Source organism: Haliotis rubra, unplaced genomic scaffold (assembly GCF_003918875.1).
Source record: "Haliotis rubra isolate DU_JTF1 unplaced genomic scaffold, ASM391887v1 Scf391, whole genome shotgun sequence".
In the NCBI taxonomy this organism is placed as follows: Eukaryota; Metazoa; Mollusca; class Gastropoda; order Lepetellida; family Haliotidae; genus Haliotis; species Haliotis rubra.
The window spans coordinates 387951-409656 of record NW_025767070.1 but is presented as its reverse complement, the minus strand read 5'-3'; the positions used below and the strand labels follow the sequence as shown (position 1 = coordinate 409656).

The 21706-nt window shown below is 43.4% G+C and overlaps 1 protein-coding gene across 1 annotated transcript in view; it reads right to left on the bottom strand.

Moving 5' to 3' along the window:
• LOC124286780 (tubulin polyglutamylase complex subunit 1-like) overlaps positions 1-21706 on the bottom strand; it is a 29484-nt gene that overhangs the window by 2042 nt on the left and 5736 nt on the right. The window contains exons 4-8 of the mRNA XM_046723214.1: positions 17126-17195; positions 16166-16281; positions 14560-14695; positions 13697-13754; positions 599-679 (exon numbers count right to left, since the gene is read on the bottom strand). Of these exons, the coding sequence (XP_046579170.1) occupies positions 599-679; positions 13697-13754; positions 14560-14695; positions 16166-16281; positions 17126-17195 (461 nt within the window). The remainder of the gene's footprint in view (positions 1-598; positions 680-13696; positions 13755-14559; positions 14696-16165; positions 16282-17125; positions 17196-21706) is intronic.

The following is a 21706-nucleotide window of genomic DNA, read 5'->3' as shown; positions in this document are numbered from 1 at the left end:
GTCATCAGCTGGTCTCATTGCAGTAAAACTGACAAAATAATGTTACCATGGTTACAAGGTCTGTCATTGGTTTATGCTTCTATTTCTGTTATTTCCAATTCCATTTCAAATCTTGTTCCTCAGTTTTTCAGACAAATTCGTAACAAAACCAATTGGTAATATGCATGAAGTAAAGATTATTTCAGTTAAAATGTGTCTCTGGGATGCATGTAGGTTTGTGATACTTTAAACATTATTCCAGTGTATCATGGCATGTGAACTCAGAGTCCCTAGGAAGGGTCCCTAGGAAGAGTCCCTAGGAAGAGTCCCTAGGAAGGGTCCCTAGGAAGGGTCCCTAGGAAGGGTCCCTAGGAAGGGTCCCTAGTGATACAGGTATTAGACATGTACCCCTTTGCTGCAACCCACAGCAGTGGTATGGTGTTGACAATCCCAGAAACAAATCTGGGTGAACCTCATTCACAGATGTCAGAGGAGCCCAAAGGACACACGTCTTCACAGCCGTTTGTTGTGCCTTAGACTACTGAGACATCTGTGACCCAAATGTTTTGTTGAGGTCATTCAGTTTATCACAGTCCAGATGGAATAACCCTTCTCTCACCTTTGTCAGAAATGCCTCACATGCTTCAGTCACAAACTGGTCGTTCGTCTGGAAGCCACCGGACTGTTCTCGGCTCAGCGCCTGGAATGATTGAATGTGTTTGGTTTAATGCATGCGGAAATGTTTCAGTTATACAAGTCTTGTCAACCTGATTTGAGAGGAAAGTTCACGTTCAAAAGGACACTGAGTCACTGAGAAACCTAACAGCACTGGAATGTTGCTTACTAACAAAGGATCAAGATGATGGGGAATCCAAACTCACAACCAGAGGATCCTGAAAACATAGGAACACAACTGACAAACTGGGCCAACTCCCTACACAACTGACAAACTGGGCCAACTCCCTACACAACTGACAAACTGGGCCAACTCCCTACACAACTGACAAACTGGGCCAACTCCCTACACAACTGACAAACTGGGCCAACTCCCTACACAACTGACAAACTGGGCCAACTCCCTACACAACTGACAAACTGGGCCAACTCCCTACACAACTGACAAACTGGGCCAACTCCCTACACAACTGACAAACTGGGCCAACTCCTACACAACTGACAAACTGGGCCAACTCCCTACACAACTGACAAACTGGGCTGACAAACTGGGCAACTCCCTGGGCCAACTCCAACTGACAAACTGGGCCAACTCCCTACCCTGGCACAGCACTTAAATGTGTGTCCTGTATTACGAGGATAATACTTTATTCTGCCCTTCCCTCCCAGCTTCGATTCCACACATTGTTACAATGTGTGAAGCCCATTTCTGGTGTCCCTTGCCATGATAATTGATATTGCTGGAATATTGCTAAAATTGGCATAAAACTAAATTCACTCACTCCTTTCCTCCCTGTGTTAAAAATGCTATGTGAAACATGTGGAAAAATTGGCCAATGTGCATCAGTATTTAGACTTTTTTTAACTTGGTGACTCAAGTGATGGGTTGAGTCTTGTATATCAACCACAGATAGCTGATACCGGCATAGGTAGGGGGGAATATCAACCACAGCTAACTGATACTGGCATAGGTAGGGGGAATATAAACCACAGCTAGCTGATACTGGCATAGGTAGGGGAATATAAAACACAGCTAGCTGATACTGGCATAGGTAGGGGGGAATATAAACCACAGCTAGCTGATACTGGCATAGGTAGGGGAATATAAACCACAACTAGCTGATACTGACATAGGTAGGACTGGGAATATAAACCACAGCTAGCTGATACTGGCATAGGTAGGGGGAATATAAACCACAGCTAGCTGATACTGGCATAGGTAGGGGGAATATAAACCACAGCTAGCTGATACTGGCATAGGTAGGGGAATATAAACCACAGCTAGCTGATACTGGCATAGGTAGGGGATTATATACCACAGCTAACTGATACTGACATAGGTAGGGGGAATATAAACCACGGCTAAGCTGATACTGACATAGGTAGGGGAATATAAACCACTGCTAGCTGATACTGGCATAGGTAGGGGGTAATATAAACCACAACTAGCTGATACTGGCATAGGTAGGGGGATTATATACTACAGCTAACTGATACTGGCATAGGTAGGGAGATATAAACCACGGCTAGCTGATACTGGCATAGGTAGGGGGAATATAAACCACAACTAGCTGATACTGGCATAGGTAGGGGGATTATATACCACAGCTAACTGATACTGGCATAGGTAGTGGGAGATATAAACCACAGCTAGCTGATACTGGCATGGGTAGGGAGGAATATAAACCACAGCTAGCTGATACTGGCATAGGTAGGGGTAATATAAACCACAACTAGCTGATGCGGCATAGGGGAATATAAACCACAGCTAGCTGATACTGGCATAGGTAGGGGAATATAAACCACAACTAGCTGATACTGACATAGGTGCGGGGAATATAAACCACAGCTAACTGATACTGACATAGGTAGGGGAATATAAACCACTGGCTACCTGAAACTGACATAGGTAGGGGAATATAAACCACAGCTAGCTGATACTGGCATAGGTAGGGGAATATAAACCACAACTAGCTGATACTGGCATAGGTAGGGAATATAAACCACAACTAGCTGATACTGACATAGGTGCTAGGGGAATATAAACCACAGCTAGCTGATACTGGCATAGGTAGGGGGAATATAAACCACAACTAGCTGATACTGGCATAGGTAGGGGAATATAAACCACAACTAGCTGATACTGGCATAGGTAGGGAATATAAACCACAGCTAGCTGATACTGGCATAGGTAGGGGGATTATATACCACAGCTAACTGATACTGACATAGGTAGGGGAATATAAACCACGGCTAACTGATACTGACATAGGTAGGGGAATATAAACCACAACTAGCTGATACTGGCATGGGTAAGGGGTAATATAAACCACAACTAGCTGATACTGGCATAGGTAGGGGGATTATATACTACAGCTAACTGATACTGGCATAGGTAGGGGAATATAAACCACTGACTAGCTGATACTGGCATAGGTAGGGGGGAATATAAACCACAACTAGCTGATACTGGCATGGGTAGGGGGATTATATACCACAGCTAGCTGATACTGGCATAGGTATGCGGGGAATATAAACCACAGCTAGCTGATACTGGCATAGGTAGGGAGGAATATAAACCACAGCTAGCTGATACTGGCATAGGTAGGGAGAATATAAACCACAACTAGCTGATACGGCATGGGGAATATAAACCACAGCTAGCTCATACTGGCATAGGTAGGGGGAATATAAACCACAACTAGCTGATACTGACATAGGTAGGGGGAATATAAACCACAGCTAGCTGATACTGGCATAGGTAGGGGAATATAAACCACAACTAGCTGATACTGGCATAGGTAGGGGAATATAAACCACAACTAGCTGATACTGGCATGGGTAGGGAATATAAACCACAGCTAGCTGATACTGGCATAGGTAGGGGGAATATAAACCACAGCTAGCTGATACTGGCATAGGTAGGGGGATTATATAACCACAGCTAACTGATACTGACATAGGTAGGGGGAATATAAACCACGGCTACCTGATACTGACATAGGTATAGGGAGATATAAACCAGCCTAGCTGATACTGGCATAGGTAGGGGTAATATAAACCACAACTAGCTGATACTGGCATAGGTAGGGGGATTATATACCACAGCTAGCTGATACTGGCATAGGTAGGGGAATATAAACCACAACTAGCTGATACTGGCATAGGTAGGGGAATATAAACCACAGCTAGCTGATACTGGCATAGGTAGGGGGAATATAAACCACAGCTAGCTGATGCAGCATAGGTAGGGGGGAATATAAACCACAACTAGCTGATACTGGCATAGGTAGGGAGTAATATAAACCACAACTAGCTGATACTGGCATAGGTAGGGGGATTATATACTACAGCTAACTGATACTGGCATAGGTATGGGGGGAATATAAACCACGGCTAGCTGATACTGGCATAGGTAGGGGGAATATATACCACAGCTAACTGATACTGGCATAGGTAGGGAATATAAACCACAACTAGCTGATACTGGCATAGGTAGGGGAATATAAACCACAGCTAGCTGATACTGGCATAGGTAGGGGAATATAAACCACAGCTAGCTGATACTGGCATAGGTAGGGAGAATATAAACCACAGCTAGCTGATACTGGCATAGGTAGGGGGTAATATAAACCACAACTAGCTGATACTGGCATAGGTAGGGGGAATATAAACCACAGCTAGCTGATACTGGCATAGGTAGGGGGAATATAAACCACATGACTAGCTGATACTGGCATAGGTAGGGGGAATATAAACCACAACTAGCTGATACTGGCATAGGTAGGGGATATAAACCACAGCTAACTGATACTGGCATAGGTAGGGGAATATAAACCACAACTAGCTGATACTGGCATAGGTAGGGGAATATAAACCACAGCTAGCTGATACTGGCATGGGTAGGGGAATATAAACCACAGCTAGCTGATACTGGCATAGGTGGGAGGAATATAAACTACAGCTAGCTGATACTGACATAGGTGGGGGGAATATAAACCACAGCTAGCTGATACTGGCATAGGTAGGGGAATATCAACCACAGCTAGCTGATACTGGCATAGGTAGGGGGAATATCAACCACAGCTAGCTGAACCAGAATATAAACCACAGCCTTAACTGATACTGGCATAGGTGAGCTCACTGATACTGGCATAGGTAGGGGGAATATAAACCACAGTTACTGATACTGGCATAGGTAGGGGGAATATAAACCACAGCTAGCTGATACTGGCATAGGTAGGGGAATATAAACCACAGCTAGCTGATACTGGCATAGGTAGGGGGGAATATAAACCACAGCTAGCTGATACTGGCATAGGTAGGACTGGCATATAAACCACAACTAGCTGGCATAAACTGGCATAGGTAGGGGGAATATAAACCACAGCTAGCTGATACTGGCATAGGTAGGGGGAATATAAACCACAGCTAGCTGATACTGGCCATAGCAGTGGGGAGGAATATAAACCACAGCTAGCTGATACTGGCATAGGTATGGGGGGAATATAAACCACAGCTAGCTGATACTGGCATGGGTAGGGAATATAAACCACAGCTAGCTGATACTGGCATAGGTAGGGGAATATAAACCACAGCTAGCTGATAGGCATAGGGAGGGGCTGATACTGGCATAGGGAATATAAACCACAGCTAGCTGATACTGGCATAGGTAGGGAATATAAACCACAGCTAGCTGATACTGGCATAGGTGTAGGGGGAATATAAACCACATCTAGCTGATACTGGCATAGGTAGGGGGAATATATACCACAGCTAGCTGATACTGGCATAGGTAGGGGGGAATTGAAGCATGTCTGGCCAATGGCTACCAGTGTTCCATCAATGCTGCAATTAACAAACATGAAAACCCCTCGAAACAAAGATTTCTGTTTGGTGTTAACTCTAAACTGTACTTGGTAGCATGTTTCTGATAAATGTCTAGTTTGTCAAGATCCTTACTTTCTGATACCTAGCAGTATGATATAATTCATTATCAAAATACCAAAACCTACCAACTCAGTTAAGAACATCTCAGATTTTTCTATGTTTATGGATCACTAAACTTTGATTTACATTTCTGAAGAAGAGACGAATGATTCATGTCAGGTATGACAAATAATATGAGAAGCTTTCCACAGGAAAAACTTAGAACGTGAAAAAGGCAAGGAATGGTGTAAAAAATGTACAACTTCATCCAAACTGAATAACATTTCATCCAATATGCCCAACCTTCATAAAAGCTTAACAGACATTTATAAAAAAACATATGTTCATATGTTGGTTAATTTATATACATTGCACATAGGCCCAAGCAGAAGATGAATTGACAAAAACACCCACCATTTCCAGAATCAGATGCAGGGTCATGTGACACTGATGGACAGTGAAAGGACACAGAACTGTTTAGACAGTAAATATACCATAACATAACAGCATTGTGGAAAGGTATATTAGAATTATATATAAGGAAAAAATATATTAGCATGATTAGTAACCATGGCAACCATATACATGTATATGAATACATTACCTCAAACACATCTCCAGAATTTTCCTAAACAGATAGAGAGTTGTCTGATTTGTGTTACCTGTGTTTACTGTTTTGGAAAATAAATAAGATGACTATACTAACTATGCAAACAAATTGAAAGTGACTATGTAGCATTTGATTGGTTGACAATGCGTCCTCTGAAGCAGGTTAGGTACATTAGTACCGCTCTTTCTTGAGCAAATCGCTGTTCCATCATTGCCATCATCTGTTCAGTAAATTGCCTCATAAGAAGGCCCCAGGGTCGAAACTTTGCTCCGTGACCTTTAACTGTTGCGATGATGGTGAAACATGCCAAAATATACCCAGATAACACCGGACTCACCCGATCAAGAGCAAAGTACAGCCCATCTGGGCCCAGGTTGCAGCCAAACAGAGCTAGACGTGAGCTGCATGTCTTGGTACATAAACATGACAAAATATACCCACATAACACCGGACTCACCCGATCAAGAGCAAAGAACTGCCCATCTGGGCCCAGGTTGCAGCCAAACAGAGCTAGACGTAGCCAGACATGTCTTGTACATAAACATGACAAAATATACCCACATAACACCGGACTCACCCAGTCAAGAGCAAAGTACTGCCCATCTGGGCCCAGGTTGCAGCCAAACAGAGCCAGACGTAGCCAGACATGTCTTGTACATAAACATGCCAAAATATACCCAGATAACACCGCACTCACCCAATCAAGAGCAAAGTACAGCCCATATGGGCCCAGGTTGTAGTCAGTTGTAGCCAAACGTAGCCAGACATGTCTTGTACATAACCATGACAAAATATACCCAGATAAGACCGGACTCGGCTGATTAAGAGCAAAGTACAACCCATATGGGCCCAGGTTGTAGTCAGACGTAGCCAAACGTAGCCAGACATGTCTTGTACATAACCATGACAAAATATACCCAGATAACACCGGACTCTGCTGATTAAGAGCAAAGTACAACCCATCTGGGCCCAGGTTGTAGTCAGACATGTCTTGTACATAAACATGACAAAATATACCCAGATAACACCGGACTCACCCGATCAAGAGCAAAGTACTGCCCATCTGGGTCAGATTTGCTCTGCTTAGCCCATGTCTCTGTACACATAAACATGACAAAATATACCCAGATAATTTGGGACTCGGCCGATAGCAAAGACATCTGGGCCCAGGTCTTGTACATAAACATGTCTTTACACAAAAATATACCCAGATAACACCGGACTCACCCATCAAGAGCAAAGTACAGCCCATCTGGGCCCAGGTTGTAGTCAGACGTGTAGCCAAATAACCTAGCCAGACATGTCAAAATTTGTACATAAAACATGACAAAAATATACCCAGATAACACCGGACTCGGCTGATTAAGAGCAAAGTACAACCCATCTGGGCCCAGGTTGTAGTCAGACATGTCTTGTACATAAACATGACAAAATATACCCAGATAACACTGGACTCACCCAGTCAAGAGCAAAGTACAGCCCATCTGGGCCCAGGTTGTAGTCAGTTGTAGCTAAACGTAGCCAGACATGTCTTGTACATAAACATGACAAAATATACCCAGATAACACCGGACTCACCCGATCAAGAGCAAAGTACAGCCCATCTGGGCCCAGGTTGTAGTCAGACGTAGCCAGACATGTCTTGTACATAAACATGACAAAATATACCCAGATAACACCGGACTCACCCGATCAAGAGCAAAGTACAGCCCATCTGGGCCCAGGTTGTAGTCAGTTGTAGCCAGACATGTCTTGTACATAAACATGACAAAATATACCCAGATAGCACCGGACTCACCCGATCAAGAGCAAAGTACAGCGTATCTGGGCCCAGGTTGTAGTCAGACGTAGCCAAACGGAGCCAGACATGTCTTGTACATAAACATGACAAAATATACCCAGATAACACCGGACTCACCCAATCAAGAGCAAAGTACAGCCAATCTGGGCCCAGGTTGTAGTCAGACGTAGCCAAACGTAGCCAGACATGTCTTGTACATAAACGCATCGCCTCCGTGGTATAGTGTAGTTAGAGCTTCACTTAAAGAGCGGAAGGTCGTGGGGTTCGATCCCTCACCGCATCATACTAAAAAAAGACGCGAAATATGGCACTTGTTGGTCCCTGCCTGGCGCTCGGCATTAATGGGTACAACAAGGACTGGTCAGCTCAGAGTCAGTATAATGTGTCTGAGTGGGGTATTCATGCTTCACTGCGCATGGTATCTCAGTGGGCTAGCACTATAAACCACAGCTAACTGATAATTGGCATAGGTAGGGAGGAATATAAAAACCACAACTAGCTGATACTGACATAGGTAGGGGAATATAAACCACAGATAGCTGATACTGGCATAGGTAGGGGGGAACATAAACCACAGCTAGCTGATACTGGCACAGGTAGGGGGGAATATAAACCACAGCTAGCTGATACCGGCATAGGTAGGGAGGAATATAAACCACAGCTAACTGATACTGGCATAGGTAGGGAGGAATATAAACCACAACTAGCTGATACTGACATAGGTAGGGGGGAATATAAACCACAGCTAGCTGATACTGGCATAGGTAGGGGAATATAAACCACAGCTAGCTGATACTGGCATAGGTAGGGGAATATAAACCACAGCTAGCTGATACCGGCATAGGTAGGGAGGAATATAAACCACAGCTAGCTGATACTGGCATAGGTAGGGGGGAATATAAACCACAACTAGCTGATACTGGCATAGGTAGGGGGGAATATAAACCACAGCTAGCTGATACTGGCATAGGTAGGGGATATAAACCACAACTAGCTGATACTGGCATAGGTAGGGGAATATAAACCACAGCTAGCTGATACTGGCATAGGTAGGGGGAATATAAACCACAGCTAGCTGATACTGGCATAGGTAGGGAGCATATAAACCACAGAACTAGCTGATACTGACATAGGTAGGGGGAATATAAACCACAGCTAGCTGATACTGGCATAGGTAGGGGAATATAAAACCACAGCTAGCTGATACTGGCATAGGTAGGGGGAATATAAACCACAGCTAGCTGATACTGGCATAGGTAGGGGGGAATATAAACCACAGCTAGCTGATACTGGCATAGGTAGGGGGGAATATAAACCACAACTACACTGATACTGACATAGGTAGGGGAATATAAACCACAAGGTAGCTGATACATTGATACCGACATAGGTAGGGGGCCAGGCAGCATGATAGGTACCGGGGGGAATATCAGCCACATAAACCACAGCCAGCCGATAGCTGATACTGGCATAGGTAGGGGAATATAAACCACAGCTAACCGGCATTAGCTGATACTGGCATAGGTAGGGGAATATAAACAACAGCTAGCTGGATACTGGCATAGGTAGGGGAGAATATAAACCACAGCTAGCTGATACTGGCATAGGTAGGGAGGAATATCAACCACAGCTAGCTGATACTGGCATAGGTAGGGGGGAATATAAACCACAGCTAGCTGATACTGGCATAGGTAGGGGGGAATATAAACCACAGCTAGCTGATACTGGCACAGGTAGGAGGAATATAAACCACAGCTAGCTGATACTGGCACAGGTAGGGGAATAAAACCACAGCTAGCTGATACTGGCATAGGTAGGGGGGAATATAAACCACAGCTAGCTGATACTGGCATAGGTAGGGGGGAATATAAACCACAGCTAGCTGATACTGGCATAGGTAGGGGGAATATATACCACAGCTAGCTGATACTGGCATAGGTAGGGGGGAATTGAAGCATGTCTGGCCAATGGCTACCAGTGTTCCATCAATGCTGCAATTAACAAACATGAAAACCCCTCGAAACAAAGATTTCTGTTTGGTGTTAACTCTAAACTGTACTTGGTAGCATGTTTCTGATAAATGTCTAGTTTGTCAAGATCCTTACTTTCTGATACCTAGCAGTATGATATAATTCATTATCAAAATACCAAAACCTACCAACTCAGTTAAGAACATCTCAGATTTTTCTATGTTTATGGATCACTAAACTTTGATTTACATTTCTGAAGAAGAGACGAATGATTCATGTCAGGTATGACAAATAATATGAGAAGCTTTCCACAGGAAAAACTTAGAACGTGAAAAAGGCAAGGAATGGTGTAAAAAATGTACAACTTCATCCAAACTGAATAACATTTCATCAATATGCCCAACCTTCATAAAAGCTTAACAGACATTTATAAAAACATATGTTCATATGTTGGTTAATTTATATACATTGCACATAGGCCCAAGCAGAAGATGAATTGACAAAAACACCCACCATTTCCAGAATCAGATGTAGGGTCATGTGACACTGATGGACAGTGAAAGGACACAGAACTGTTTAGACAGTAAATATACCATAACTGCTTCCCAGCATTGTGGAAAGGTATATTAGAATTATATATAAGGAAAAAATATATTAGCATGATTAGTAACCATGGCAACCATATACATGTATATGAATACATTACCTCAAACACATCTCCAGAATTTTCCTAAACAGATAGAGAGTTGTCTGATTTGTGTTACCTGTGTTTACTGTTTTGGAAAATAAATAAGATGACTATACTAACTATGCAAACAAATTGAAAGTGACTATGTAGCATTTGATTGGTTGACAATGCGTCCTCTGGCGCAGGTTCGTGCATGGTCGCTCTTTCTTGAGCAAATCGCTGTTCCATCATTGCCATCATCTGTTCAGTAAATTGCCTCATGAAGGCCCCAGGGTCGAAACTTTGCTCCGTGGTCTTTAACTGTTGCGATGATGGTGAAACATGCCAAAATATACCCAGATAACACCGGACTCACCCGATCAAGAGCAAAGAACTGCCCATCAGGGCCCAGGTTGCAGCCAAACAGAGCTAGACGTAGCCAGACATGTCTTGTACATAAACATGACAAAATATACCCACATAACACCGGACTCACCCAGTCAAGAGCAAAGTACTGCCCATCTGGGCCCAGGTTGCACATAACACCGACTCACCCAGTCAAAGCAGAGCCAGGCGTAGCCAGACATGTCTTGTACATAAACATGCCAAAATATACCCAGATAACACCGACTCACCCAATCAAGAGCAAAGTACAGCCCATCTGGGCCCAGGTTGTAGTCAGTTGTAGCCAAACGTAGCCAGACATGTCTTGTACATAACCATGACAAAATATACCCAGATAAGACCGGACTCGGCTGATTAAGAGCAAAGTACAACCCATATGGGCCCAGGTTGTAGTCAGACGTAGCCAAACGTAGCCAGACATGTCTTGTACATAACCATGACAAAATATACCCAGATAACACCGGACTCTGCTGATTAAGAGCAAAGTACAACCCATCTGGGCCCAGGTTGTAGTCAGACATGTCTTGTACATAAACATGACAAAATATACCCAGATAACACCGGACTCACCCGATCAAGAGCAAAGTACAGCCCATCTGGGCCCAGGTTGTAGTCAGACGTAGCCAAACGTAGCCAGACATGTCTTGTACATAAACGACTGCCTACGTGGTATAGTGGTTAGAGCTTCCGCCCACAGAGCGTAAGGTCGTGGGTTCGATCCCGACCCGCATCATACTAAAAGACGTTACAAATATGGTACTTGTTGGTCCAGGCGGCAATAACGGGTACAACAAGGACTGGTCAGCTCAGAGTCAGTATAATGTGTCTGAGTGGGGTATTCATGCTTCACTGCGGCATGGTATCTCAGTGGGCTAGCACTATAAACCAGCTTAAATCTCAGCTAGTACAAGCAGCCACACATACACATACACATACACATACACATACACACGCATGCACATTGTCATATGAGCAAAATATTCTCAAGCATGACGTTAAACCCAATTTCACCTCACCTCACCTTGTACATAAACATGACAAAATATACCCAGATAACACTGGAGACTCACCCGATCAAGAGCAAAGTACAGCCCATCTGGGCCCAGGTTGTAGCCAGACTCCATAATCCTGAAAACCATGAATCATTAAAGTATATTGTCCACTGTTTGATTGTGTGGTGTTACATGGTAACATGTAGTAAACTTTGGATAGAGTTACTTATATCATTATGTTGTTCTGCCAGAGACAGTTCCTACTGAATCACAATACAGTGTTGAATGTCAAGACACATTCCTTGTGTTGATATACACAATTGTACTAATTCTTTATTGTCTAACACCACTTTAAGCAAAAAACATTCAGCTATACGACATATAGCTGGAGGCCTGTAAATAATAGTCAGGACCAGACAAACCTGTGACTGGCCTCTAGGTATGACATACAACTGAATCTAGAATAAGCTAGTTGGATATGAAGACACAAGGCACGTGTGATTATACGTGTTCTCGGGAGAGGAGTCTTCTGGGTTTTATATCGAACAGCCGAAGACCGCGCTCTTCTGCTCACTCTTCTGCTCGTGAATGAGAGAAGAGCGGGAAGTACTTCCGAGAAGAGAAGAGTGCAAATCGAACATCTCCACTTCCACTTTGAGAAGTATAAATCGCACGCACCAACATACTGGTATGCAGCCAGGTCACAAATTGTGATTTTCATTCTCATAAGTGACTGAGAGACAACGAGTCCTTGTTTTTCCCCTAATGCTAAACACCAGGCTGGATACCATCAATTAATGTTGTTGGTTATACATGGCCGGGGTTCAACCCTCTGGGCTTCAGCTCCCCAGGCAGATATCCTAAGGTCTAAATCTCCACAGAGTGGTTCTAGAATCGGTATCAAGTACCGTATTACCTCTTGACATCGTTCCTGGAACTACCCAGGGCTGTCCTCAGCTGATCTAGGACGGCGTCACACAGAACCTTGTCCGCCTTGCCACAGTTCTGGATGTCCAGTGAGCGGAACAAAAGTTCAGACAACTTCCCATAATCTGGAAAGAAATGAAGCACTAAAACTCTGCATTCCCAACTGAAACACATTGCCTGAATGCATAAAGGGAAAGAACTTGTCACAAACCTCCCTTAGCTTTTGTGAAAATATGTCCTCTACCACTACATCTGTGAAACTTGACACCTGGTGTCCAATGTTAACAAAGAGAATGAAACAAGCTGACACATGCAAGACAAAACAAACACAAAAGTGTCCAGAAGGAATGTAAGGGTGTCTCGATCCCGACCGCATCATACTAAAAGACGTTAAAATATGGCACTTGTTGGTCCCTGCCTGGCGCTCGGCATTAATGGGTACAACAAGGACTGGTCAGCTCGGAGTCAGTATAATGTGTCTGAGTGGGGTATTCATGCTTCACTGCGGCATGGTATCTCAGTGGGCTAGCACTATAAACCAGCTTAAATCTCAGCTAGTACAAGAAGCCACACATACACATACACATACACATACACATACACATACACATACACACACACACGCATGCACATTGTCATATGAGCAAAATATTCTCAAGCATGACGTTAAACCCAATTTCACCTCACCTCACCTTGTACATAAACATGACAAAATATACCCAGATAACACTGGAGACTCACCCGATCAAGGGCAAAGTACAGCCCATCTGGGCCCAGGTTGTAGCCAGACTCCATAATCCTGAAAACCATGAATCATTAAAGTATAATGTCCACTGTTTGATTGTGTGGTGTTACATGGTAACATGTAGTGAACTTTGGATAGAGTTACTTATATCATTGTGTTGTTCTGCCAGAGACCGTTACTACTGAATCACAATACAGTGTTGAATGTCAAGACACATTCCTTGTGTTGATATACACAATTGTACTAATTCTTTATTGTCTAACACCACTTTAAGCAAAAAACATTCAGCTATACGACATATAGCTGGAGGCCTGTAAAAAATAATCAGGACCAGACAAACCTGTGACTGGCCTCTAGGTATGACATACAACTGAATCTAGAATAAGCTAGTTGGATATGAAGACACAAGGCGCGTGTGATTATACGTGTTCTCGGAAGAGAAACCTGTTCCAGAAGAGGAGTCTTCTGGGTTTTATATCGAACAGCCGAAGACTGCGCTCTTCTGGTCGCTCTGATACTCGCTCTTCTGCTCATGAATGAGAAGAGCGGGAAGTACTTCCGGAGAGAAGAGTGCAAATCGAACATCTCCACTTCCACTTCGAGAAGTATAAATCGCACGCACCAACATACTGGTATGCAGCCAGGTCACAAATTGTGATTTTCATTCTCATAAGTGACTGAGAGACAACGAGTCCTTGTTTTTCCCCTAATGCTAAACACCAGGCTGGATACCATCAATTAATGTTGTTGGTTAAACATGCCGGGGTTCAACCCTCTGGGCTTCAGCTCCCCAGGCAGATATCCTAAGGTCTAAATCTCCACAGAGTGGTTCTAGAATTGGTATCAAGTACCGTATTACCTCTTGACATCGTTCCTGGAACTACCCAGGGCTGTCCTCAGCTGATCTAGGACGGCGTCACACAGAACCTTGTCCGCCTTGCCACAGTTCTGGATGTCCAGTGAGCGGAACAAAAGTTCAGACAACTTCCCATAATCTGGAAAGAAATGAAGCACTAAAACTCTGCATTCCCAACTGAAACACATTGCCTGAATGCATAAAGGGAAAGAACTTGTCACAAACCTCCCTTAGCTTTTGTGAAAATATGTCCTCTACCACTACATCTGTGAAACTTGACACCTGGTGTCCAATGTAAACAAAGAGAATGAAACAAGCTGACACATGCAAGACAAAACAAACACAAAAGTGTCCAGAAGGAATGTAAGGGTGTGCACACACTTTAAGAAGCATATATTTACAAAAGTGCATATCACTATGACAGTAAGAATCCTATTTTGAGTATACACTCAAATGAGGGCAGAACTGTTTCAGCTCTGTGTTATGTTTATTGAAGATAAGAAGCACATTAGCTTTAACTACAAATGCAAGAAATAGCTCACTAAAAAAAATCCAAAGAAAAATCTAAAAGTGCATCTTAAGAGGTCGTGTATTCCAAAATTTTATTCTGTAAATATTTCTTGTAAAACACTACCAGTGAACATCCTGATCGGAAAACACTCTACACAGTGTACAGTCAACTCTCGTTAATCCAACACTTGTGGTTGCAGAGAAATATGTCGGATTAACGAAAATGTCGGATTAATGAAAATGTCGGATTAATGTATTTGTGTGAAAATATCAATGTTTACTAAATGTCATGATCGTCATACTGTTGCATGCATATCAGAAATGGTAGATCTAGTTATCTTCATCGTATGTAAAAATATTCACAGAAATGAAAAATATTAACAATACATACTTGTTTTCATTTATTAACAATCATAGATGGCATAACATACATATATAATCACATAAGCGAACAGTTTCATATCTATTTCATGACCACATTGGCACAAAACTCACGTTTGTTTTTACCGCATATCAGCTGCCATTATGACCCGGATGTTGAATATGTTACAGTTTCCATACAACTAATTCCATAATAACATGTGGACATCTAATGTACAATCAGGCGTGTATCATAACATATATAATTTATAACTTGAAAAAGTCTTTGATGGTCATTAACATCGAACACGTCTAAGAAATGTTTGCAAAGAGTTCAACAATGTTTGGGCCTCAGATAGCTTGAAGCATTGGAATCAGTCGTAGAGATGCTCAACCACTAAGCAGACTGCTTCAGGATGTCAGATACGGTTGATCGTCCCAATCTTCACATCAAACTTCTGTGCAGCAAAAGTGATGACTGGTTGTTGTGTTGTCTGGGGTTTGTCCTTCTTCAAAAGGAGATTTCTTTCTTGATCAATGGTGTAACTTCTAAAAGGGGTTGCTTAGCAGGTGGTGTACTCTTGACAAACATCTTGTGATGAAAACTCATGTCGGTTGTAAACATTTAATAATAATAATAATAATAATGTGTCCATTTATATAGCGCCTATCTCACTGTGTAGAATACAGAAACTGAACATCTCTGATCAGAACACCTTTAACACAGTGAATATCTCACCTAGAAGAACACAGCAAGTGAACATCCCTGACCGGAACACATCATAAGGAACAGCTTCAAAGTCTGTACACTCGATACGCTTCCGGAGTTTGGTGGTCACCATAGGTGGCATGTCTCTAATATAACATAGAAAACAGCATTGAACATGTAGAAATCATCTCAACTCATCTCAAACCAATCCTCTAGCTCTACCATTAGCTACTCTGCATATTCACATTACATAAATGAATAGCACAACCGGTGTATACTATAAAACGATGTATACAGTAGAACGATAATAAACAAGAGTCATCAGAAGATGACAAATCCCCCCAGCCCCAACAAATTTGAAAGAACAAATCATCAAACAGTTACCTTAAGTCCATCTTGATTTTTGTTAGACTCAATAAGTCCAAATTGTTTCCATGGAAATCATGAAAAATATAAATGCCAAAAATCTGCAAATAGCAAAAGGCACCGCTTCAAGATCTGTTTCATATGTCTGCCAAATTTTGTAGAAAGATACTGAACGGTTTTCGAGTTGTGCTCCAGAAACGAAGCTCACCCCGCCCTTTTGAGACTGTGTCTGAATGACAGACTTTGTATCAGGTCAGTGTAGTTAACACAGTGATACTGACCGACACAGGCTTTGTATCAGGTCAGTGTAGTTAACACAGTGATACTGACCGACACAGGCTTTGTATCAGGTCAGTGTAGTTAACACGGTGATACTGACCGACACAGGCTTTGTATCAGGTCTGTGTAGTTAACACAGTGATACTGACCGACACAGACTTTGTATCAGGTCAGTGTAGTTAACACAGTGATACTGACCGACACAGACTTTGTATCAGGTCAGTGTAGTTAACACAGTGATACTGACCGACACAGGCTTTGTATCAGGTCAGTGTAGTTAACACGGTGATACTGACCGACACAGACTTTGTATCAGGTCAGTGTAGTTAACACGGTGATACTGACCGACACAGGCTTTGTATGAGGTCTGTGTAGTTCGCTCCATGTACGCCTCGCCTCTTCACGCCTTTACTATCTGTAAACTTAAATGCAGATGTATTGACAATGTTGTGTTATTTGACATTTACCATTACACTTCTTCTAGTTCTCATTCTCAAACAATTACTCACGTTCACATTGATATCCAAGACAAGAACAGGGTATATGTTTGCTGGTCATGCTGAGACAAAGATTCAGTTCCCCACAACAGAACACAAGGTATGAAACAAACATTACTTACAGCCCGTGCTTTTGTATGGCTGTAATATTGCTTAAAGGACAACATTGTAATTTTTTAAGTAAAATTGATATTTTATACTTATCCTGACTCATGCTTATTTGCTTATCTCCTTCCTCTATGCGAATGGTAGTGGAACACTTGAATTCCTTGTAGTTCCCCGAAGAGGACGTAAAAGTTCACTCAACCACGAGTTGCCTCCCTTTTCCCGCTAAAACAGTCATGTGACCTGCAATACTTGTCACTCTCTCCTGAATAAGCCCATGCACCTGAGTTTACTGTGAAACCCGAAGTGTCTTCTGCGGGGAGGTTGGGAGGGCTTGACATCATGAGTCAAGATAAGTATAAAATATCAATTTTATTTAAAAAATTACATATTTTTCCTTATCCTGACTCATGCTTATTTGCTTTCAGAATCCGACGGAATCGGTGGTGGGTCAAGCCACTTCGTGGATTCATCAGCTGTCCTTAGATACGTCCTGTATCTTCTCTAAGACAAGTGAATCTCATAGATTCATGTGGATTTTAGATATACTAGTATCTTCTTTTTACTAGTTATTTATAAACAACCCATAGATTATGATAAGATCGTTACCATAAATGAGTTGCGACCCCTTAGTGTTCAGGTAAGATCGTGACCCATACAGAGTCTTAATCACTCATGCTAGTCTGGTCTAGACAATGCACATGGACTTTCAATCAAAACTCTCCAGAGTGAAGGTAATCAACAAGTCAACGTGATAAAGGGTGAGATTTCCAACTCAATGCCTTTGTGGAACCGTTAGTTGTTGTGCTACAACAGGTGGCCCAAATTGGTGAATTCCGGAGACGTCTTTGGTGGCGATGTCTCGGAGGTAGTGGTTGGCATTGAACACCGTGTCTGACTTCCAAAAGCAGCCATCCATTATAGATGATATCGAGCAGTTTCCGTGCAGAGCGAGTGTGGACGCCAGTGCTCTGACTTCGTGTGGGTTGGAGGCTCTTGGAGGTTCTTGTCCTGCTGCTTTGTAGGCTCTTAGTATAACGGCTCTCATCCAAAACAATATTGTCGTTCTTCAGACTTCTACCGACGTCTCTGTTGACAAGGGGATGAAAAGGCGCTTGAATTTCCTTCTCCTTGTTTTAGTCTTTTGAAGATATATTTTCAGGGCTCTGACAAGACACAAGGATAAGTCCTGGGGGTCCTCTGGTCCGAGGATCGTAGAAAGCGCTGGGACGATGGAACTGTCTGGCTGGCTGGCCAGGTAACTGATTCTTTGCAATGAAGTCCCATCTAAGTCCTAGATGTACTGCAGCACAGTCTCCCGTGTTGAATCTAGTTCGTCCAAAGTCCAGCGCATGTATCTCTGACATTCGAGCTTCAGTGGCTAAGGCAAGTAGGAACAGAGTTTTCTGTGTGTGTAGCTCGAAGGAAGTCTGTTTTAGTGGTTCATAGGCATCACTCGTGAGATGTCGTAGAACTATGTTCAGATCCTCTTTTCTTCAAGCAAATACTCCATACGTGTAGCTGGAACGTTAACGGGTTCCCGTGAGCTTGCTTGGTGTGCGGAGTAGGTTCGACCACTCTGGTAGTTTCAGGCTTGGACTTCCGAATTATTGTATTAGAGCTGGGAACCAGACTCTCGCTGGCCAATAGGGCGCGACCAAAGTCAGTTGTGGCACTTGGATCTTCAATAATACTTGAGGTAGTAGAACCGGAGGCGGAAACTTCGTATGCGTTTAGTCCTTCCCATGACATGCTCAGTGCGTCTGTTGCCCAAGCTTGAGGATCTCGTACTGGTGAGACGAATGTCTGTAGTTGTTTGTTGAACCTTGTGGCGAACAGGTCTATGGAGGGAGATCCTATTTTCATTATGATGAGCCGGAACGCCTCTGGGTGGAGCATCCATTACGTGGGTGACGGATGAAGTGGGCGAGATAGAGCGTCTGCTAGTACGTTGTTTGCTCCCCGAATGTGACACGCCTTTAGCCAGATGTTTGATTTGTCTGCGTTGTTGAACAACTGGAAGGTGAGCTGAAGCAGGCTGGGTGATCTCGTTGATCCCTGTTGGTTTATGTAGAATGCCACTGTTGAGTTGTCTGTGTGAACCATAAGCATTCTGTTGATCACTGGGCTCAACCAATGTTGTAAGACGTTAATCACAGCTTTCATCTCCAGCTGGTTGATGTGAAGATGTTGTTCTTGTTTCGACCACTTCCCCTGATGCCACTTCGTTGTCGAGATGCGCTTCCATTCCTTGTAGTGAGGCATCTACGTAGAGGTGCGTGTCGAAGACCGGCTCTTCTAAATAGGTCCCTCCGCAGACATTCGACTTGTGAGTGTACTATAACAGGTACATCTTGAGACTGTCTGGCAGAGAGATCAGGTCTGCGCAGTCCAGGTGTCTTGCCAGGAATCGCTGCAACGGACGTAATTGTAGTTTTCTTCTGCGAGTCAAGTCCTTGAAGTTTTTGAAAGGCATTTAGAAGTTGGACGAACATGAATACATGACACTTTTATGGATAACAACTGCTTTTTATTCTTTACACGACGTTTCAGAGCTAATTCTTGCTCCTTCATCAGGTGAATGAAGGAGCAAGAATTAGCTCTGAAACGTCGTGTAAAAAATAAAAAGAAGTTGTTATCCATAAAAGTGTCATGTATACACGAGAATCAAGTCCTGCGCTGAGGTGAGTAGACTGAGTAGACACTGCCATGTTCATAGTGGTAACGGAGAGATTACTGCTTCTAGAATCATGGCTTGTATCTTAACCCAACGATCTTCTGGGACCACAATACGATTCTGTGTTGTGATGAACCTTATTCCCAGAAACTGTAGATCTTGCTTTGGTTCCAACTCTGACTTCATCAAGTTTACTAGCCATCCCAGTTGTGTTCGAGCAGTTTGATGGTGAAGACTAGCTGCCGTCTGAGTTGATTGGCTTCTTGATGAACTTGTATTCCGTCATCCAGGTAGAATGCACTGCGTAGACCTTGATGATGTACATAGGTGACGATGGGCTTGGTCACTCATGTGAATAACCACGAAGCCGACGATATTCCAAACGGTAGGACGCTCCACTGGAAGTGTCGACCTCCGAACAGGAATCTCAGGTACTTTCTTGATTCCTGAGGAATCGGTATGTGTAGATATGCGTCTTGTAGGTCTATGCTGGCCAAGCAATCTGCTGGACGAACGAGTTGTCTGAGTTGAGGCAGGTGGATCATCTTGAATCTCTCTGGCTTGAGTAGATAGTCTTGGTTGAATCTCTTCATGTTGTATATCAACCTGAACTTCTCTTTGGAGTTCTTCTTGGGTACTAGGAAAATTGGGGAGTAGAAGCCGGGTGTCAGATTATGTTGATCTATCACTTCTACGGCGTTCTTGGCCAACAGCAGGTTGATGGCTTCTTCTAGCTTCTCTGCCTGGTCGTCTGCGTAGTTGAAGACTACCGGGTCGAGGGTCAGTGGTGGTGTGGCCTTCAGCTGCAATCTGTAGCCTTCTCGCAGTAATTGTGAGACGTAGTCGTCCTCCAATATTCCCGAATTATCCCAGTACCTTTGTAGATGTCCACCCACTGTCGACGGTTGTACAGGAAAGGCTGGGGGTGGAAGTGTACGTCCTCTCCCAGAGTTTCCCCTACTGTTTCCGGATGAGCGACGAAAGGAACTCTTCCCGCCTCTAGAGTTGGAGTATTTCTTGTCCTTAGCCTTCTGCACTCTGGAGAACTTTGACTTGTTGCTGTACCTCTGTGACGTTTGACGAAAGACGTTGGTCAATGTGTCTATGGACTTGATCATCATGACTTCTCTGGAATCATGTGTGGCTTCCCTGGCAGCTTCGTCGATCTCCCCACCAACAAATAGTAGGCGCCGCCCAATGGACTCTCAGTAGAGGTTTCCCAATTGCGTAGATCGATGCTCATCATGTTGATCACTGGATTGACTGGTCCAGACTCGATTATTTACAGACCGCCGCCATATAGCTGGAATATTGCTGAGTGCGGAGTAAAACTAAACTCACTCACTCAGTAGAGGTTGGGTGAATCTGTCACTCCAGGAACAAGTCGATAGTAGACCCTGTCTACGTAGTAGAGTGAGACCCGCCGACATCGAGGCCAGGTGATCAGACATGAAGTGCTAGTCCTTCTTTTGAGTTAACAATGCTGATAGGATCATCCTATCCTCTTCAGTCTTGGGGTTCTGGAACCTGGATATCAACGTCTCGTTGATTGCTCTAGATCTCGCCAGGCCGAAGAATGTTCTTCTAGTCGTGGTGTCGAGTTGAGCAATCTTCTTGTCTTCAACCTGATAAGACTTGTTACGGGAG